The sequence below is a fragment of the Myotis daubentonii genome, chromosome 3 (genome assembly GCF_963259705.1).
Source record: "Myotis daubentonii chromosome 3, mMyoDau2.1, whole genome shotgun sequence".
Lineage (NCBI taxonomy): Eukaryota > Metazoa > Chordata > Mammalia > Chiroptera > Vespertilionidae > Myotis > Myotis daubentonii.
In genome coordinates, this window is record NC_081842.1 from 214,423,369 (window position 1) to 214,442,458 (window position 19,090).

Consider the following 19,090-nt stretch of genomic DNA (forward strand, 5'->3'; position numbering starts at 1 on the left):
GAAAGCCTGGGAAGAGCTGCTGTCAGCCCTGAACTGTGAATAGTGGGAAGGGATTTCTGTCAAGTGCTTATGTCACAGTTCTCCCTCAGCAGTTAGGGATCTATTCTGGTGATGAATGCTGGAAACAAAGGCAAGAGAATGAATGAGAAGTTGTCCAGGCGCTGACGTCCCACATATACACCTTTGACTATCCTCACCTGCCGAAAGGTAGACTGTGAGAAGAGTCTACCAGAAGCCTGATGGTAGGAAATGACCCTAATTACCCATTTTACCCGACTTTATTAATCGTGAGCATATTAATCTAGTCTAACATGCAGTGGGCGCCAGTGCACATTTTATTAATCCCCCTGAACTATGGTAGGCTTGGGCTTGATGGATTGCCTGGCAGTCTCATTAGTTTAGCCTCATTATCCTTCAGGTATCACTTAGTTCAAAGTTAAAATCCCAATCTTAAGGACCGTGTGTGTATGACCTCAATTGAAACTGAAAAACAATGGCCATGCTTTTCTTCTGGAAAAATCTTCCAAGACAAAGTTCTGAAGGTTAGCCGGGCTTTCGGGCACACGTCGTCACCAGTGTACTGACCCAATTACTGTCTCCTAGAGCTGCTCTGTTTGGAAATGTGGATGCCATTAAGGCTCTTCTATCACATTATACTTCTACTCAGCGAGTAATTATGAATATGAGCTCAGCTCTGCGGAAAACAGAACGGAACGGTCAGCAGTCAGACCCGCGAGCCGGCCCCCCTGGCGTCAGAGAAGAGGAAGATCGCCGCGTCCTCCAGCCGGCTTTGCCGGCCTCCTCAATGCCAGGCCTCACCCTCAGAAACGTGCCCTAACTCCAGGGATGAATCTCTCAGCGTTAAAGTTTAGCATCTAAAAACCTCACCCTGGAAGCTTTCTTTAGAATCTATGACTCAAGAGTTATAAATATGCATAATCAAGCAAGGATTTCGGTGATGTGGGGGAAGAATTAAAAATTTGATGAGGGTTTTGAAACAGAGCAACTTGTTTACTCCTTTTTCTTGAGCCGACCAAAATCCTGGTCCTCCTGGGCTCAACGTTGCTCTGCGTTACATCCCAGAAAGGAATCCCCTCCTCGAACAATCACTCACGGTCACTTCTGTGGGAGAGTGTTGAGGAGTGGGGAGATATAGCAATTACAATGCATGCCAACGCAGAGGCGCTGTCTGCAGACAAGGTCTGGACCTGGGACTGCAGGTCCCCGGAGGAGGAGGAAGCCAGCAGGCTGCACCGGCCAGCAGCACGGCTCGCTGTTTTGGGTTTGAAATAAACCTGAAGCGCCCATCCATGAACACAATTCTAACGAATGATTAACTGACTCATTAAAACGAGTATGTATGCAACAGCAGGTTCGAATGTAACTTTTATGAACATGTCAGCATAATGTCTGTTTAATAGCATGGCATTTGTGTCTATATAAATTTTTGCTAAATCATGAATAATAACTATTTTGCTCTTTGAGTGGTGTTAAAAATTGGCTTTTAACATGAGGGCAATATTTTTTAAATTAGACAATTTATATCAATATGAACTGATATAAGATGTTATTCTGAACCCTTAAATATATAGCCTCGAGCTGTTTTAAATCAAAGGAAGGAAGAGAGAATGAAGGTGGGGGGAAGGCCCGTGGCTGCACTGAGCACAATACAGCAAAACCCACAAAAGTCTATCAAAAATATTCACTTTGGGTTCCAGATTACTCAAGACACTCAGTATTGGGCACCACTGGAGTTTAAATTAAAAATACTTTTCAAATGACACAGAAACAAGAAGGCAACTGCATAAAGAAAGGTCACGGCTGCTTAATACATTTTATTTGGCTCCATCGTTGCACTTCCTTGCATGAGTAATCGGTGGGGTTCTACTTGCAGGAGGAGAAGGTTTTCCAGAAGAAGTTCTTGCAGGGCACCTTATCTGGGCGCGCGGACTGCTGCGGGGGCGGGCCTTCCTGCCGCCTGGACACCTCCCCGGCCGCCCCTCCCATGAAGGGCGCTGCTCTGGCCTGGGAGGTCCGCGCGTACCTCCAAGCCAGGAAAGTCAACAGGCTGTTCTTCATTTCTGCCGCTTCCTGCAAATGCTTTTGAAAAGAAGCAGGGGACAAAGAAAAATCAACCATCTGGCTCAGCCAGCAACCGAAGACAAATACCTCCATCCTTCCTTCAAAAAATAAAATTGCTCCAGAATAAATCACATATCCATTTAAAGGGTGAGGAAGTTAAGAGAACACCTTAACAGCATTGCTCTAATGAAAGGAAAAGTTGAGAATTCTCAATCATGGAAAGAAAAAGACGGCTTGTTTTGCCCATCATCTTTGCTGAGGTCCTTAATTCGAAGAGGTCAGGGACCTGCCATTTCCCCGGTAAGTGGCAGCTCAGGAGCCCCGCGGTGGATCAGGTAATTAGATGAGCAGGTTTTCCCTCTCTGGCCTTCCTCCTGGCTGTCCACAAATTGCTCTTCAAGACAGATCAGATTGAGACGTTATATCCTGGTCTTTCAAACCCCTTCGAAAGCTTCCAGGAGTAATCTATGATAAATGACTTGTCTGAGACTCATCTGGTAATTTCAGAGAAAAATCCATTTTTAATGGTCAACTTTATGTACTCTCCTTGGAACTTTTTCAAAATGGAAAAAGAAGAGAAAAATCAATCACCCCATGAAGTTGCACGTTCTCACAATGAAAAAGCAACGATGTCAATTCATCTGAGCCGGTGAGAACATGTGCCGGGTGTATAAATTAAGACTCTAGAAGTGTGTGTGGCTTAACAGTGCAGTGAGCGCCATGCTCGCAGTAGAACAGACTGGTCCAATCACTCAGCGTTCAAAGACCAGCAGATGGAGGCCGCTAGCATGAGCAGGCCCGCCTGGGCTCAGAACTTCCCAACTGCCTCGGCTCCGCGGTCAGCGAGACTCCGTGGTCTGTGTGACATCACAGGACCCAGGGCAGCAGGGCACACTAAGGTTCAGCCCGCAGCCTGTCCTACACCCTCAGCCGTGCGGATGCCGGGGTGTCCACAGGCGTGGCCAAACAGGCCAGGCAGCGAGACAGCCAGAAAGTGGGCTAGCATGTGGCCAAGTCGGGACTACTCACCTCCCTGGCGCTGTCCTGGCCGGCAGGGCCACCCTCCGGAGGCAGGGCAGCGGTGGCCGCGGAGAGCAGCAGCAGCAGCAGGCAGAGGGGCAGCGGCATCCTGCGGGCTGACCGGCTCCTCTCCAGCTCTGCGGCTGCTCGTCTTTCCTGGCAGCCCTGAAATCGGTGTTTTGTGGACGTGGGTCTCTTTGGAGCCTGGGGGTATTTTTAGCTCAACCTGCAGCTGGTTTTTTGTGTACTTACCTGTGAAGCCTGCACCCCTTCCTCCTTCACACTCAAGCAGTGACGCAGATGCCAGAGCAATCAGTGCCCACACAGGCGCTTCTGGGTGGGACTGAACCCTTCATGAAAGACGCGGGTCTTTGCTGTGTTTAGGGCAGATTTGCTCTTCCTTTGCAATTCACGTGCACTTGCTTCTAAAGAAGTCCCACATCCTCCTAATCATGCCCACAGCAAGCAGGAGGCCGTGCCGACAAAACCGAGCAATTCCACATGGTATACATGTAGCCTTGGGTAAGGAGCTGACAACCTGCAATTCTGCCCATAAAGAGAAGGGCTGACTCTGCTACAGGCAGAAGAAACAAGGAGGCAAGAGGGCTGAGGGAGCCACTTAGAGCAGATCGCCTGGTTTCGCCAAATCGCAGGCAAGGACAACCCAGTGATGGTTCCCCAGCCAGCAGGCCAGACGCTGTCGTCTCACCCAGGCCTTCTCGAACTGTGATGTGAACCAAACCGCCCAAATGAAGTTAAGACTAGAATGCAGATTCTCATGTTGTGCAAGGAGGGCCAAGGCCCCACATTCTAGCGAGCACCCGGGTGATGCTGACACCGGAGTGGCCAGGCTCAAGTCCAGTGTTTTTCAAACTGCTACTGACCACCCACTAGCGGGTCAGAAACTAGTGCTTCTTTTGAATGAACAGAAATTGGAGTGCATCACGAGGAGTAAGATTAAATCACTGCTTCGTGTGTCAGGTGTAAAACATCTTTTACTGAATGACCTGCACTTGACCGGCTCCTGGGCGCACTCTCCTCCTGAGGACGGTGCCACCGCTCAGTGCAGACGGGGGTGTCCTCTGTGCCAGCTCTGGCTCTGCCTCACTATGAACGCTAGAAACCCCTGCTTAGAACCAAGTAACCTAAGCAAGGGCTCCAGCTTATCCCACGAGCACATCCTGGACTCCAGGGCACAAGTCTTCCCCGGTGCCCACCATGCCAGGCACCACACCAGCACCGAGCGATCACCGTTCACCACCCAAAGTCTGCCTTCGGGCAGCTGATCATCCAATGTTTGATGCAAGAATGTGTGTTTCTGAAAAGAGATACAATGGGAACTTTGATTAAAAGGAAAAACGAAGGCTGCTCATTCTAAAGGGCAGAACAGGACCCAGAGAGGTTAGGAGGGGGAAGAGTTTTCCCTATCAACAGAAGAAACTTGGAATTAGTGTCCAATAAGAGAGGGCTCTCGTCCCTGGAGTTCAGCAGAGCCTGGGGAGCCACACCCCGGGAATGCGGTGGAAGGGGTTCGCAGTTGGTGGGAAGATGGACTTAACGACCCTAAGGGTTCTTGTGGACTCCACCGTTCAGTAGAGGGAATAGGCATGTTCCGATGAACTCTTCCTGGACATCGCTGTGTATGAGGCGGTGCGGCCTTTCCCACCCCCTCTTCCTGTCACATATACCTCACTGCCAGGTATTTTTAACCCTAGTCACTGTTATTAGTAAGAACACAAAGTTTCAGAAAGTCATACAGCTACTAGAGTGGCAAAAGCAGGGTGCAAATCTAGGCTTGTCAACCTTTGGAAAGTCCATGGTATCTAGTCTCTAGATTCTCCCTGATGAGGAGTTTTAAGAGAGTTTATCTGAAAATGAAACCAACATACAGATCTCTGGCTGGAATGTCCTGCAAAGATGGAAGACTTCTTGGTTTCCTTTTCCTTCACTGATGTGACACACAGATGTTACAATTAACATCTGAGATTAGCTATTTGCAGAAGCCGAAACGAAAGTTTGAATTCAATGCTTTACTATGATCACAGCTGGGCATCTCTTTTTGACTGTCGGACTTTGGGGTGTCTTTTGCTAGTCACTTGGGCATGGATGGTAAAAATCCTGTCCAAAATGCATGTCCTTTTTCCTCTCGCCCCTCAAATCAGCACCCCAAATGTACACAGTCTCTACTGGTCAGTAGACATTAACCTCTCCACCCTTCAGCTTGCTCATCAGTAAAACGGGAATAACCAGATGTGCCCGGAGGAAGGTGTGAAGATCCAGGGAGGACGACGGGAGCACCCAGAGCAGGGCCTGGCACAGGAAAGGGCTCTGTACATGCCGTCCCTTCTCTTCACCCTCCTGCCCCTACAGGGGAAGGCACGGCCTGGACCTCTAAGCAACCCCCAAAGGAAGACAGACTGGGACTCCTGGGAGCATCACCTCACAAATAAGACAGAGGACAACACAGTGAGTGTTCGGAGTCGCAGGCCAGGTTTCCTCAAGCAAAACTTCTCCCCAGCAGAAGCAGTTTAATTACAACACTGCCCGAGGAAAATCACAAAAACTGTGCTTCTGGAGAAAACCTCATTTAAAAGGTAAACAGGAACATTTCCCAAACCTTTTTACCTTGTGATCACATGACATGGGTTTAAAACATTGGTAATCAAAAGAACTAAATAAATATAGCTTTATTCATTTTCAGGAATTGTCAGCCTAAAAAATTACGTAAAAGAATTAAGAAATGACTGATTTTGGCTTGAAAAAAATCAACCATATTTAACTGCCAACACAATTTTATTAATTGCAATAGATACAACTTCCGATACACACCACTGAAATACGAACCTTTCCATGTGCTTCGGTGACGCGGGATGGGAGCATTCTGCTTGCGTTTCCCATGCTCTTTTAAAGTTTGCGGTCACTGACTTGGAGAAAGAGCACAAAAGGCCCCCTCGCCTCTTTTTTTGTTTTCGTTGTTTAATCTCTTCTCCCTTCAAAGTTCCCTTTGTGGCAATATGCGTTTTCGGTGGCTCTCCCGGCTGAGGGCTGCTTTGTCCAAGTGGTAACAGAGTTTAATTCTCACTTCCCACTCCTCCAGCCTCTGCTGGCTCCAACGAATCTTTGTTTTCATCCTCTAATTTCTTTTTCTTCTTTGTTTTTCGTTCTACATTAAACTTAGTGATCTCTTCACTTTTCTCTGTGATGTATTTTAGCTACAAAAAAGATATTAAAAATGATATTTTTATCTGGTTGCAAAGCCATTTTGTAAGTCTAGGGGATGAATCTGCACCATCTCCCCACCACTCCCACTGAAAGAATGTGGGGGGAAGAGCCTGACTCACATTCCTTAGGGTTAGACAGAGCCTCACATTTCTTCCCGAAGCCGAATCAACTACAAGGCAACTCACTGCTGCTCACATGTGCTACACCAGGAAGGAGTTCCTTGAGTAATCAATGAATTAAAACTTGAAGCTTGCAGAAGGCATGCCAATCACAAATATACTTTACAAAACACAAATTTGGTCAACCCCTCCCCCCAATTTATCCAACTAACACTGTTCAGCAACTACTATGTTCCACATACCAGGGATACAAGGTAAGTGCCTTTAGGGACAATTTAGTCAAATGCACACATTTAGCTGCATGTCTTCATTAATAAGCTTCTGTCAGATGAAAAAAAATAAGAGTCCAAAACAAAACCGTAGTCTAACATAAACAAATAAGCAATAGCAGGTTGTATTCCAAGAGGACTTGCACTGACCATTTCTTTGCAAAAGATAGAAACTGCTCACTGCAGCTGACCAAGTAGCAGTTACGACTCGCAACTCATGAAGAGACTCTTTCCCACTGGTTCACAGCACCCCCAGGCACCTTACCTATTGTACTTGGGAATCATCTCATCCTCAACCTTGACGTAAACTTTGGAGAAAGAATGTTAGAAGGGCAAAGGCCAAAAAGAGCCCAGTAGAAACAGCACTGTTCAGGGTTTAGAAAGTCAAGGTTCAGCTGTCAACCCGAGAGCTTCATATTTAACTGTGGAAAGTTACCAACTCCAGTTGCCTGGTTTGTAAAATGGGTTAATGACTTGTGTTGCTAATCCTCATAGGGTGATTGTGAGGCTTGGATGGCATGATAAATATTTATTTTTTAAAAACCCTATCAACAGTTAATTGCTGCAGAAATTCACTCAACAACTGCTTACTGAGCACCCACTGTGTGCCCGTCTTTAGTCTGGCACAGCAGATGAAGCAGAGAAGAAAGAGGCAGAAATCCCTGTCTCGTGGAGCTCACATTATGGGGAGGAACAGAAAGTATTTTAACTGCTAGGATCGGACTAAGTGAGGGAACCTCATAGGGCGTCCTGGATCTGCTGTCAGCACAGCCACTGGGCTGGGGGGATCACAGCATCCCCTGTAAACGAGGACGTGGTCAAGATGACTCCCAGGCTTCTTCGAAAAGACAGACTATTTCCTGCCCATCCTGGCTGTCCCGATATTCCTTCCATACCTGGGCCCTCAGAAAACTGAGGGCACCATAAACTATCCCCATTCACTCTAGCCTGTGCCCCATCGCTGACATCACGCTGTGAATGAAACATGGGACCAAAGTTTTGAGATATTACAAAAAGGCAAACTGTGAAATCCAGAGAGTGCTGATTAGAAAATTTCAAATTGGCTTGGCAAGATCCATCTTAATGAAAGGAAGACTATAAATCACAGGCAGGTCTGAACGGTTCAACCATCTCTCGTTTTTAATGCAAGGTGCCCTGGGGAATCACTTCATGGCTGCAAGTGATTAATTGGGAATAATGTATTCTGATGGGAAAGGGGAGTGAGGGAAGAAATTCATCTCTCACCAGTGAATTACTCCTCCTGGCTAAGAGCTTCACATCTTCCGTGTTAATTGTGCTTCTTTTCGCATGTCTGTAGAAAGGGCAGAAACAATTCACCAAAATGTTTGGTATTATTTAAAGTTTTGATGAAACACAAAAGTTCATGGTCAGACTTCAGGCTAGCAAGGATCTCTAGCCCATCTTTTCAGGTTAAGGTCATTAAGCAACAGAGACACAAAAATGAATGAAGTGACTAGAGAGACGGAGAGAAAGCCAAGCCCATCTGCCCACCTCCCCCGCGGGTGCCTGAGGAATACAAGCACGGCCAGGAGCCCGAGGCATTAACCTTCCGCGGGACGCTTGGTCACCACGGTCACAGCAAACACCACAGAAAAAGCAAGGTCACTGCACCTCCAGTGAAAAGAGGGAACGCAGTCTCACAACACAAAGACCGCCTCTGCTTAAGAGACGTTAAGTAGAAGAATAAAGAGAATTTCCGTGAGGCATGGCTTCTCTCAGATCAGATCCTGAAGCTCTTCTCCCAGGACTAACTTACAGCAAAGAGCGTGGGCAGATGTCTCCTAACCTCCCACTTCCCCTCAAGGAGGTGAGGGGCTCCCTCGGCAAGAGCCTGGTTAGAACAAAGAACATCCTTTAAACCAGAGTCGTTTCTTGCTTATAACTTGGATTTAAATTCTCAATCCAATCCTCCTATCTTTGCTTGGAAAGGTGAATTGAGCCCTGGCCAGGTCACTCAGCAGGTTAGAGCATCGTCCTGATATGCCAAGGTTCAGGGTTCGATCCTGGGTGAGGGCACATACAAGCAACCAATGAATAAATAAGTGGAACAAATAGATGTTTCCTTCCTTCACTCCCTTTCTTCTCCCTCTCTCTCTCTTTCTGTCTAAAATCAATAAATGTTTAAAAAATTTAAGGTAATTAGATAATAAGCTCTATTCAATAACTTATAACTCTACACCCTTTCTTGCAATTTCTAACTTCCTTCGAAAATAAATAGGAACTTTGTGCATAGGAACAGCTTGGAATCTTTGTACTCCTAGGTGGCCAGCACATAGTAGTCAACACTAAATATCTGTTGAATTAAAGATAAAGTCACACAGAAATTATACGCCATCACTTGGTCAAATTATTCCTTCCCATCCTGTTAAATGTGCAAATATTATGTGTCATTTTATTCTGATGGACAACAGCTGCCCGTCCTGAGATAATGTCCATTTCAGGAGATACTTCCAATGAGCCACCTGCAAGGACCACGATAGAGAGGGGGAGTCAGCCAGGTGACACAGCAGCAGCCACAGCGTGAGGCCACTCCGCTGAGGTCCTGGGTGGAGGATGTTAAGTGCCACGGCCATGTGTGGCCCTTGCCTCAGCCACACCGTCAGGCTGCTCTGTCAGTATTTCATTCTTGGTGAAGTGCAGTAAAAGGGAGCAGCACACTGAACTAGGTCCAGAGTAAGGTGAGCTTATCTCTTCACAAAGAATTGTTTAGGGAACAACAAAGTCCTCTCTACCACGCAGCTCATCTAGTGTCTCTGCCACATGTGGTGTTGATACTTTCCTCCACGGAGGGGCGGGTATGTTCTATGCCGGTCACTCTACACCAGACACTCCTAATTCAAACGCCCGAGTCCACAAAACTTCTAGGGAAAAGAACAAAGCCATTTTTCCTATAACACTTTTAGGTTTTAGAGATTATTACCAAAACTAGATGCCCAGTGCACAAAATCTGTGCACAGGTAGGGTCCCTAAGCCTGGCCAGCAATCAGGGCCGATCGGGGCCTTCCTTCGTTCAGCGCCACCCCCTGGTGGTCAGTGCACATCATAGCAAGTGGCTGAACTCCCGGATGGCGAACTCCCGAGGGGACAACTTGCATATTCGCCTTTTATTATAGAGGATGTTCCTAGAATTTACTTACTACAGAATATCTTCTTCAAAGCATTTCATCTGTAACACATTAACAATACTAGGTGACTGGAGTTTCAGAGCTAAATAAGAGAAATTCATAACTTAAATTGAGATGATTTTCCCAAGTTTATAGGTGAATTGGTTATTTAGAATTTAAATGTATTTTCTCACATAAACAATGGTTAGGTTCCCAGCCAGCCTACAAAGATTACTGAATACTTGCAGAACTCTGATTACTAGGAGAAGCCTAAAGAGCACATATTTCAGACTTCTCAGAGTAACCATAGTTCCAGAAGTAGAGCCTGGGTGAGGGGGAAAACTCAAAGCCACAGGACAAACAAAGCTGACCTCTGGGGATATCCATTTTATTCAGTGATGACCTTTAAAACAGGATTTTTTTATATGAGAGCAAACAGGAATATTATGAAAACCAACGTAAAATTAAGACAAAGGCTGAGTCTTCAAAGAACATTTGCTCTTGCATCCACTCGGGGTGCTGGGAGGGAGTCTGAGGGGGCAGTGAGTGCACACGTGTGCACACGTGGGCACACGTGGACACGGCAGAAGCTGCGTCTTCTTGCAGTTAGTGCAGCCTCCGCTGGTGTCACCCGGACAGCAGCAGCTGACAGCCGTACAGACGCCTTCATTTAGAGCGGTGGCTCTCAACCTTCTGGCCCTTTAAATACAGTTCCTCATGTGGTGACCCAACCACAAAATTATTTTCGTTGCTACTTCATAACTGTCATGTTGCTACTGTGATGCATCGTCATGTAAATATCTGATATGCAGGATGGTCTTAGGCGACCCCTGTGAAAGGGTCGTTCGACCGCCAAAGGGGCCGCGGCCCACAGGTTGAGAACCGCTGGTTTAGAAGATGCTGTCCTTCCTGGCGGAGCTTCCAGTCTGAGTGACACACACGCCACGTTCCCCCCAGGACCAGGCAAAGAAATCAACCTTTTAATGTGATTATAAAAACAGGAACTGAACGCCCAGTGATTCAATGCTAAATATTTCTTTTTTTTTTTTTTAATATATTTTATTGAATTTTTACAGAGAGGAAGGGAGAGGGATAGAGAGTCAGAAACATCGATGAGAGAGAAACATCGATCAGCTGCCTCCTGCACACCCCCAACTGGGGATGTGCCCGCAACCAAGGTACATGCCCTTGACCGGAATCGAACCCGGGACCCTTCAGTCTGCAGGCCGACGCTCTATCCACTGAGCCAAACCGACTAGGGCATCAATGCTAAATATTTCTAACTTCTTTTTTATTTCCAATATTTTTGCAGAAGCATTTAAAAATGTTCATTGCTTTGTCCCATAGCTAACACAGAAATGGGGGGGGAGTCACAGGTGGGGGCACACAGTGGCGAGCAGAAGCCAGAGCCGCTAGTCCGCACCCTCAGTGCCCAGCCAGTCCCGCACCCCAGCACTCCTGCTGTCCGAAGGGCAGCGTGCTGCAGTGAGAAACCTGCTCCTATTCACCACGCTTCACGTTCAGATCAAATCTGCCTACTTATTTAGACTTTCGTGTCTCCCTTTCAAATAAAAAAAGAGTTTTATTTAAAACATCTTTAAAAAAGAGAGAAAAGAAATGGCAAGTAATGGTGGTAAGTGCATTTCACAGGAGACAGAGGGGTTGGGGATAATGGGCCACACATATGGGGCAACCGCCTGAATTAACAATGAATAAACCACACGAGCTATCAGTATCCCATATTATCTTATCCCTTTTGGCCAAGTTGAAGATGCTAAGCAGTTTTTAGGGACTCATATATACAGGAATAGGAAAGATTTAAAGCCTGCCCTTTGAGAACCTATGCTTTAATTCATTCAAAATATTCACCCGAGAAACAAAGAGCTACTAGGAGCAAGGTGAAAAGTATGGGGTGTGAGAGGCTGGCACCAAATCAGAAGTGGCAGCAAATTAGAAAGCTTTGGCCCTTTCAGGCCTTAGTCATTCAAATTGCTTCATAAAAGCAATTCATTGCAATTGTTTTCAATTACTTGAGGTACTAATTGAAGAGATGAGCATAAATCACCTGTAAAAGCTAAAGCTTTACCAGCTGAAAGCAAGTCACCCTCTTTTCAAGGAGTGTACAGCTCACTCGGAACAAGCCAGCGGTGGACCGTGCTGTCATCATCCGGCCACCTGCCAGCAATCACCGCCTGGCGCAAAGTGCAGCCTGGCCTGGCACGGGGACCAGACCCTAGCATCACACCCTCCTGCGGAAATGGTCTTAAAAGCCCCGCACATTCAGAGTCCCAGAGACATCATTCATGCCTTTTAAACCTAGAACTGATCAAAAAATACTTGGAAAATTTCAAAAAAAATGCAAAATCAAGCCTGAATGGACGTGATTAAAGCAGATGTTATATTCCTGTGGAATCATGATTAGAGATGAGCCTCCACAAAATGCAAAAAAAAACCTCTCCTGAAATGTACCACCAGCTGCAGAGGATCAATAGAATGTAACAAACACAGTACCAGGTAATCAAGCTCTGTACCCACCTTGCAAACATTTCAAGGTCTTTGGCAAAACTTTCTGAAAGAGAAAAAGAGATGCGCTTCAGCTACCCTTATCTCAGTCTTATTTCAGGAGAAAAAGTGAAATCTCTCTCGATTTCTGCAGTAAGTACAGTAACTGATACAACAACCCTCTCCAAGGTGAGAGGGGACACTCCAGGAAGCCCCACTGCACAGGCGCCTTGAGCCATTGACTCACTATGACCTTCCTGTCCTTCGGCACCTTGACCCTTTATTACAAGCTTCCTGGTAGTTGTGGCTACACCTTCATTCCTAGAAACTATCCCTTAACTTTACATTTTGCTACAAGTTAGGGCTTGGAGGACATTAATTTCCTGTGAAGTCAAGCAAATACCAATGCCACAAGTTCACCTGTCAAATAAACTATGGGCGATATAAAAATGTTATAAAGCGAGGAAATAAAAAATTTAATGTCTAAAAAAAAATTTAATGTCTAATGTTCCAGGCAGTTTAAAACACAATAAAATAAAGGTGCTAATGCCCCAGTGTTAGTGTAATAGAAAAAAATAGTTCTTCCATAAACTATCTAAGTCTGACAGCCAGGAAAAGAACTGTGTCATGAACAGTGTCAGTGATCTTGTGCTATCGGTGGTGACACACCCACGGCACCCACCCACACACTTCTCTCATGCAAACCACCCCTGGGCTCCTATCCCCACGCAGGGAGGCCAGGGCTTCGTACCGCACTGCCGGAAGGTCACCTCCGAAATCGCCGCGATGGTCTGTCTGCTGAGCTGCACCTCCTTGTCCGAGGCAACCTCCTCGCAAAGACAGCCCACGGTGTAGTGGACGGCTGCCTTCAGCCTCTGAAGCAAAAACCAAAACAACTAGTGGGGAGGCTGCAAACAAGACCTTTTCCCATCTTAACAAATTAAGGCCAAGGAGAGGGTCTGCTCAGCCCAATTCCTGCAGCACGTTCCCTAACGGCTCAGTGACTTTCGAGTGGACTAATAAATTAATGAGGGCCTCTGGAGTGTGACTTGTAGAAACATTACTTCCTGGTTAATGGCTATGATTTAGGTCAAGTAAAGACAAGGAATCAGACGGCAGGTCAGCGGGGAGAGAGGTCAGATGGCACTTGCAACGGATCTGCGTGACTTGACTCATCCACAAATATGCGCCACGTTCCCAGGGAGCCGAGGCATATGCTGGGTGCTTAGGGAACACAACGAAACACCAGGCAGGGGTTTCCTGCCTGGATGGGGGTGAATCAAGTAAATGCAAAAGGACCCCATCCCTCTGCTGCAAGTTCCTGCACCCCACACCTGCATGTGATGAGATGAATGATCAGGAAAACACCGGAAAGATTCATGAGGGCATATGACCCTCCTTTGAGTGTTGGTTTGCCAGCCCACCCCGGCAGGACCCTCACAACTCCTCAGCAACCCTTTGGACTGGAAAACATCTCTCTTACGCAGGCAGGAGAGTAGAGAACCGAAACAAGCAACGCCAAGGTCTCATCGCCTGTCAAATGTGTACGCTCCATCTCTGTGCTGGGGACAGAGCTACGCAGGACATGGTGACAGCTGGACCCGACAGCAAGTGTTCACAGCAGAGGCAAGATGAGGAGGAACTGCAACAACACAAGTCCAGCCCTAGCTGGTCTGGCTCAGTGGATAGATGTTGGCCTGTGGACTGAAGGGTCCCAGGTTCGATCCCAGTCAAGGGCACATGCCTGGCTTGCGGGCTTGATCCCTGGTGTGGGGTGTGCAAGAGGCAGCGATCAATGATTCTCTCATCATTGACATTTCTCTCTCTCTCTCCCTTCCTCTCTGAAATCAATAAAATAAATAATAAAAAATAAAATGAAAAGAGCACAAGCCCAGGACCCCGGGGTAGGGGCCAGGCAGGTAAGTGAGGCACCTATCTTAGTTTTAGACTTCACAAGCGAGGTCAACTGAGGCTTTGGTCGGAGGAATAAAGGCCCTCCCAGGTCACCTTTTTAAAGTCCATGTGGGTGGGGTCAGGGCGAGAAAACGGGGCAGGGGTCCTCCTGAACGTGCCAGGCACTTTCTTGAACCTCCTCCTGGGCCGGGCCCTTTCAATGCCACAGACGCTGGAGGCTCAATCACTGCCCTCTAAGCGCCTGGGGCAGGCCCCGCAGTGTTCGCTGTGCCAAGAACGGCTGTTGAAAGGTTTCTCAACCTGCTCACCACTGCACAGAGGACGAGGCTCACCTTTCTCAGCCCAGAAAGATGGGGGGTGGGGGGGCGGGAAATGGGGTAAATATATGGTGACAGAAGATTTCACTTTGGGTGGTGGGCACACAACGCAATATACAGATGAAGTATCATCGAATTCTGCACTTGAGACATATAATTTTATTAACCAATGTCACCTGGTAAATTTACTGAATAAAAGCCATTTTCTCAGCCCCTCTGGGCAGCCTTACTAATCTCATCAGTATGCACTTGTTGTGTACTGACAGCCAGGCTGGGTACCATGGGCTGAGAACACAGGAAGGAAAAGGCAGCTCCTGATGTCCTAGAGTTCGCCTCCCACTACCCCTCCGCCTCCCACTAATCCCTCCACCACGGATGGACTCTTCCAGAAGCTGGAGAAGGGCTCCAGGGAAGACCAGAGGCAGGACTACTGGGCGTGAGGCATGCTCCCTGCCTGGGGCCTGCATGGAGGAACACGCTGCTGCAAGACACATCTCTGGGACACCGGGAAAGTGTGACTGTGGACCGATCATCATCCAATAATGTAACAGAACTTTAATATTGATTAAACGTTCTGAGGGTGGTCACTGAGATGATGTCAGAGAACGCCCTTGTGGTTGGGAAACGCATGCTGAAGCATTAAAATGCCAAGTTCACGTGCCAAGCTTTCTGCTATTAATTTTTTTTATTAAATCTTTATTGTTCAGATTACAGTTGTTCCTCTTTTCCCCCCATAGCTCCCCTCCACCCGGTTCCCACCCCACCCTCTGCCCTTACCCGCCCCACACACACTGTTCTCATCCATAGGTGTACAATTTTTGTCCAGTCTCTTCCCGCACCCCCCATATCCCTCCCCCCGCCGAATAGTCAGTCCACTCCCTTTCTATGCCCCTGATTCTATTATATTCACCAGTTCATTCTGTTCATCAGGTTTTTTACTCACTTGATTTTTAGATTCACTTGTTGATAGATGTGTATTTGTTGTTCATAATTTGTATCTTTACCTTTTTCTTCTTCTTCCTCTTCTTAAAGGATACCTTTCAGCATTTCATATAATACTGGTTTGGTGGTGATGACCTCCTTTAGCTTTTTCTTATCTGTGAAGCTCTTTATCTGACCTTCAATTCTGAATGATAGCTTTGCTGGGTAAAGTAATCTTGGTTGTAGGTTCTTGGCATTCATCACTTTGAATATTTCTTGCCACTCCCTTCTGGCCTGCAGAGTTTCTGTTGAAAAATCAGCTGACAGTCGTATGGGTACTCCCTTGTAGATAACTGAGTTTCTTTCTCTTGCTGCTTTTAAGATTCTCTCTTTGTCTTTTGCTCTTGGCATTTTAATTATGATGTGTCTTGGTGTGTTCCTCTTTGGATTCCTTTTGTTTGGGGCTCTCTGCGCTTCCTGGACTTGGAAGTCTATTTCTTTCACCAGGTAGGGGAAGTTTCCTGTCATTATTTCTTCAAATAGGTTTTCAATGTCTTGCTCTCTCTCTTCTTCTGGCACCCCCATAATTTGGATGTTGGTACGCTTGAAGTTGTCCCAGAGGCTCCTTACACTATCTTCATATTTTTGGATTCTTTTTTCATTTTGCTTTTCCAGTTGGGTGTTTTTTGCTTCTTTGTATTTCAAATCTTTGATTTGATTCTTGCGATCCTCTAGTCTGCTGTTGGAACGCTGTATAATATTCTTTATTTCAGTGAGTGTATGCTTAATTTCTAGTTGGTCCTTTTTCATATGATCGAGGGTCTCACTAAGTTTATCAGCGGTTTCTAGAAAATTCCTGAAAAACCTTTAAAGTGTGGTTTTGAACTCTATATCCTGTAGTTTGCTTTCCTCCATTTCTGTCATTTGTGACCTGTTTCTTTGTCTCCACAGTTTTTATGCTTCCCTGTGTTGTTAGAGTGGCTTTGTGTGCTAGGTATTCTATAGGGCCCAGTCTCCCCAATTACTGAGGTGGACACTCTTGGTGCACCCCTTTGTGGGCTTTGTGCACAGTCTTGTTGTAGTTAAGCCTTGATTGTTGTAGGTATCACTGGGAAGAATTGACCTCCAGGCCAATTGGCTGTGAGAATCAGCTGTGTCTGCAGTGGGAGAACTTCTGTGCTGAAGACACCCTTCTGGGGCAAGACTTGCTTCAGTGGGGCTTTGGGGCTCACTGAGTCTGCCCCCTGAGTGTGTCCCTTATGGATCTGAGGCGTTGTAATCTGGGTGGTCCCACTCTGACCACTGGGTTCACTGGCTCTTGGATCTCTAAGGAGGTGCTAATTTAGCCTCTGCCTGAGGCTACCCAGCAGGAGCTATGGAGAAATCTGCAGATTTCTCTTCTTTGTTTGGGGTTTGGAGGTGCCTGGTGCCTAGATGAGGCCCAGCTATGAAGCAATGCAAGCAGCTGTGGGGCCTTGGGCCTTCTTTTTGGAAGTTCTGGGTCTCTCTGACCCAGCTGCAGTTTGTTAGGTAATTTTCAGATTGCAAAGGGCCAGGCCTTTAATATGCAAAATCTTGGGTGAGGCGGTGTCTCAGGGGATCAAAAGGGTGGGGCAAACAGCTATGGCTGATCCTCAGTCCTACCCTAAGAGGCTCCATGTCTCAGTGTCCCGTGGTAATCGCTGCAAGCACCTCTGAGAGAAAGCTGCCCTCGAGTTCCGACTGATGCCAGACAGTCCAGTTTCTCCACATATGAGTCTGGGTCCCCAGAGACTCGCCGGGAACTGGAGTTCAGAGCAGTCGGGAGCTTGTATCTCCCTCCCAATTGAAAAAGACAACTGTGTCCTCAGTTGCCAGACCTTTCCACATGTGCCTCCGTACCTCTGCACTTTACTTCTGTATCTTCTCTGAGTCTCGGTATGCTTTTCTCTTTCCTTCTAGTTGTAGAATTTCCACTCAGCCAGCCTTCCTGTGGTTCTGGATGATGTCCGTTTTGTCTTTTAGTTGTATTTTTGAAGTGGTTGTGCGAGGCAGCAATTTCTGGTGCTTACCTATGCCGCCATCTTGGTTTCTCCTCTGGTGTTGAGTTTTATGAGTTCTTTATACATTTTGGAAATTAAACCTTTGTCAGAGCTACTGTTTACAAATGTCGTCTCCCATCTGGTTGGCTGCCTGCTTGTTTTGTCAGTTTCTTTTGGGGTGCCGCCATTAATTCTTAAACAATTCAGGAAAACAAGAGGAAAATACAGCAAAAGGCGAACTGGTGAACAGAGGTGAGTGGTGCATGGGTGATGGGAACAGGAGCCTTGCAGCCTCCCCTGAAGGTCCTCTGAGGAAAGGGGCAGGGAGACCTCAGTCACAGGAGGGGACCACACATGCGCCAGTGTCCCGTGGCCGCAGGTAACCCCTTCCAGGCTGTCCCCACGGGTAAGTAACCCCTTGAGGCTGTCCCCGCGGGTAACTCCTTGGAGGCTGCCACGGCCTCGCGGCTCGCCTCCCCCCAGCGCTGCTCCGCTCCCAACTCCGCTCCGGACTCCGCTCATCCTCACTCCTGGGCGAGGAGAGGGCGGGCTGAACCCCGCTACCACCCGCCTCTCCCCATAAGGACACTGAGTTTGGCAAAGTCACCGCCGTCCGCGAGTTGCGGGGCCGCGATGCGACGCACCCGGGAGAGTGAACTCTGCAACCCGACGGCGCCGGTGCGCCTGCAGCCCCGAGGCCGGCTCCTCCACGGCGGGAGGGGCGGGAGGGAGCGGGCGCCGCTCGCGGGGGCCAACACGTTGGGGCTCGTCCTTGGCCCGACTCCCTTCCACGCTCACGGCCCACCCAGCACAGCCCGGGCTGAGGAGGGAGCCCGAGGCCGCCCCACAGCCGGAGGCCAGCCCCGCCGCCAGCCCCGGGGGCGCCGCACGCCACCGGCGTCGTCCTCCCACCGCGTCACCATGGAAACCGTCTCCCAGCACCCACCCTGGGCCGCCCCCCACCCCACCCGGCCCCGAGGAGCCCGGCTGGCGCACGCGCAGGCTCCCGCGCCGCAGCCGCCCGGGGAGGCGGACACCGAGGCCAGGCCGCGCCGAGGCCGCCGAGGGCTTCCCGACTCCACAAACTCCCCGCCGTCCTCGCCCAGCCCAGCCGGGACGCGGTTTCCCGGTACCTGTCGGTAAAAGAGTCCCTGCTGCTCCTCGGCCCCCTCCTTCTCCGCCTCCATCACCGCGGCGGGTCCGGGCAGGCGCGCGAGTGCGTCAACAGGGCGACACGCCGGCGCAGTCAGATTTTCCCGCCGCGGCGCCCGGCGACCGGCCGCGCGGAGGGACAAAGCGCGAAGCTCCCGGTGCCGCGCGCCCCCTGGCGGCCGCTCTGGGGAGGGCCCGTCTCAGTCCATCTGCTGCCCGGCTTCTGCTTTCCCGGGCCAGGGGCCTGGGCCGCCGGGGCCACGCTCCCTGCGGACCCCGGACCAGCTCAGTGCCTGGCGCCGTGGTTAACACCAGCGCCGGGAAAGGACGAATGTGAGTGTTTCCCCAACATTCTTTTTTTAAGAGAGAGAGAAAGGGAGAGTGAGACAGCCATCGGCTGCCTCCTGCACGCCCCCTGCCGGGGAT

At 48.5% G+C, this 19,090-nt stretch overlaps 2 protein-coding genes across 3 annotated transcripts; both read right to left on the reverse strand.

Moving 5' to 3' along the window:
* Window positions 1–1,805: 1,805 nt before the first annotated feature.
* On the reverse strand, window positions 1,806–4,687 carry CORT (cortistatin). Its single transcript, XM_059691324.1, has 2 exons — window positions 3,112–4,687; window positions 1,806–2,100 (listed from the first exon to the last, which is right to left on the reverse strand). The coding sequence occupies exons 1-2, from the start codon at window positions 3,208–3,210 to the stop codon at window positions 1,885–1,887; spliced, it is 315 nt and encodes a 104-aa protein (XP_059547307.1). The 5' UTR covers window positions 3,211–4,687; the 3' UTR covers window positions 1,806–1,884.
* A 1,387-nt stretch (window positions 4,688–6,074) lies between these two features.
* On the reverse strand, window positions 6,075–18,883 carry CENPS (centromere protein S). Of its 2 annotated transcripts, XM_059691321.1 has the most exons (6): window positions 18,646–18,883; window positions 13,091–13,214; window positions 12,373–12,406; window positions 8,490–8,564; window positions 7,958–8,024; window positions 6,075–6,314 (listed from the first exon to the last, which is right to left on the reverse strand). In XM_059691321.1, exons 1-6 carry the CDS (start codon window positions 18,697–18,699, stop codon window positions 6,174–6,176), a joined length of 495 nt encoding a protein of 164 aa, XP_059547304.1. In that variant the 5' UTR covers window positions 18,700–18,883; the 3' UTR covers window positions 6,075–6,173. The 2 variants fall into 2 exon arrangements, with proteins under 2 accessions (XP_059547304.1, XP_059547306.1); XM_059691323.1 differs by lacking the exon at window positions 8,490–8,564 and having other exon boundaries at window positions 18,646–18,812.
* Window positions 18,884–19,090: the final 207 nt, after the last annotated feature.

Bases quoted from the DNA above. Each gene is read 5' to 3' on its own strand.
- CORT (XM_059691324.1), bottom strand. From the start codon at position 3,210: ATGCCGCTGCCCCTCTGCCTGCTGCTGCTGCTGCTCTCCGCGGCCACC. The intron at 2,101-3,111 runs GTGAGTAGTCCC...TCTTTTCAAAAG, and splicing joins GCCAGGACAGCGCCAGGGAG to CATTTGCAGGAAGCGGCAGA.
- CENPS (XM_059691321.1), bottom strand. From the start codon at position 18,699: ATGGAGGCGGAGAAGGAGGGGGCCGAGGAGCAGCAGGGACTCTTTTAC. The intron at 13,215-18,645 runs GTACCGGGAAAC...TTTTTGCTTCAG, and splicing joins AGGGACTCTTTTACCGACAG to AGGCTGAAGGCAGCCGTCCA. The intron at 8,565-12,372 runs GTGGGTACAGAG...TGTTCTAACCAG, and splicing joins GACCTTGAAATGTTTGCAAG to GCTCTTGCCGAGGGAGCCCC.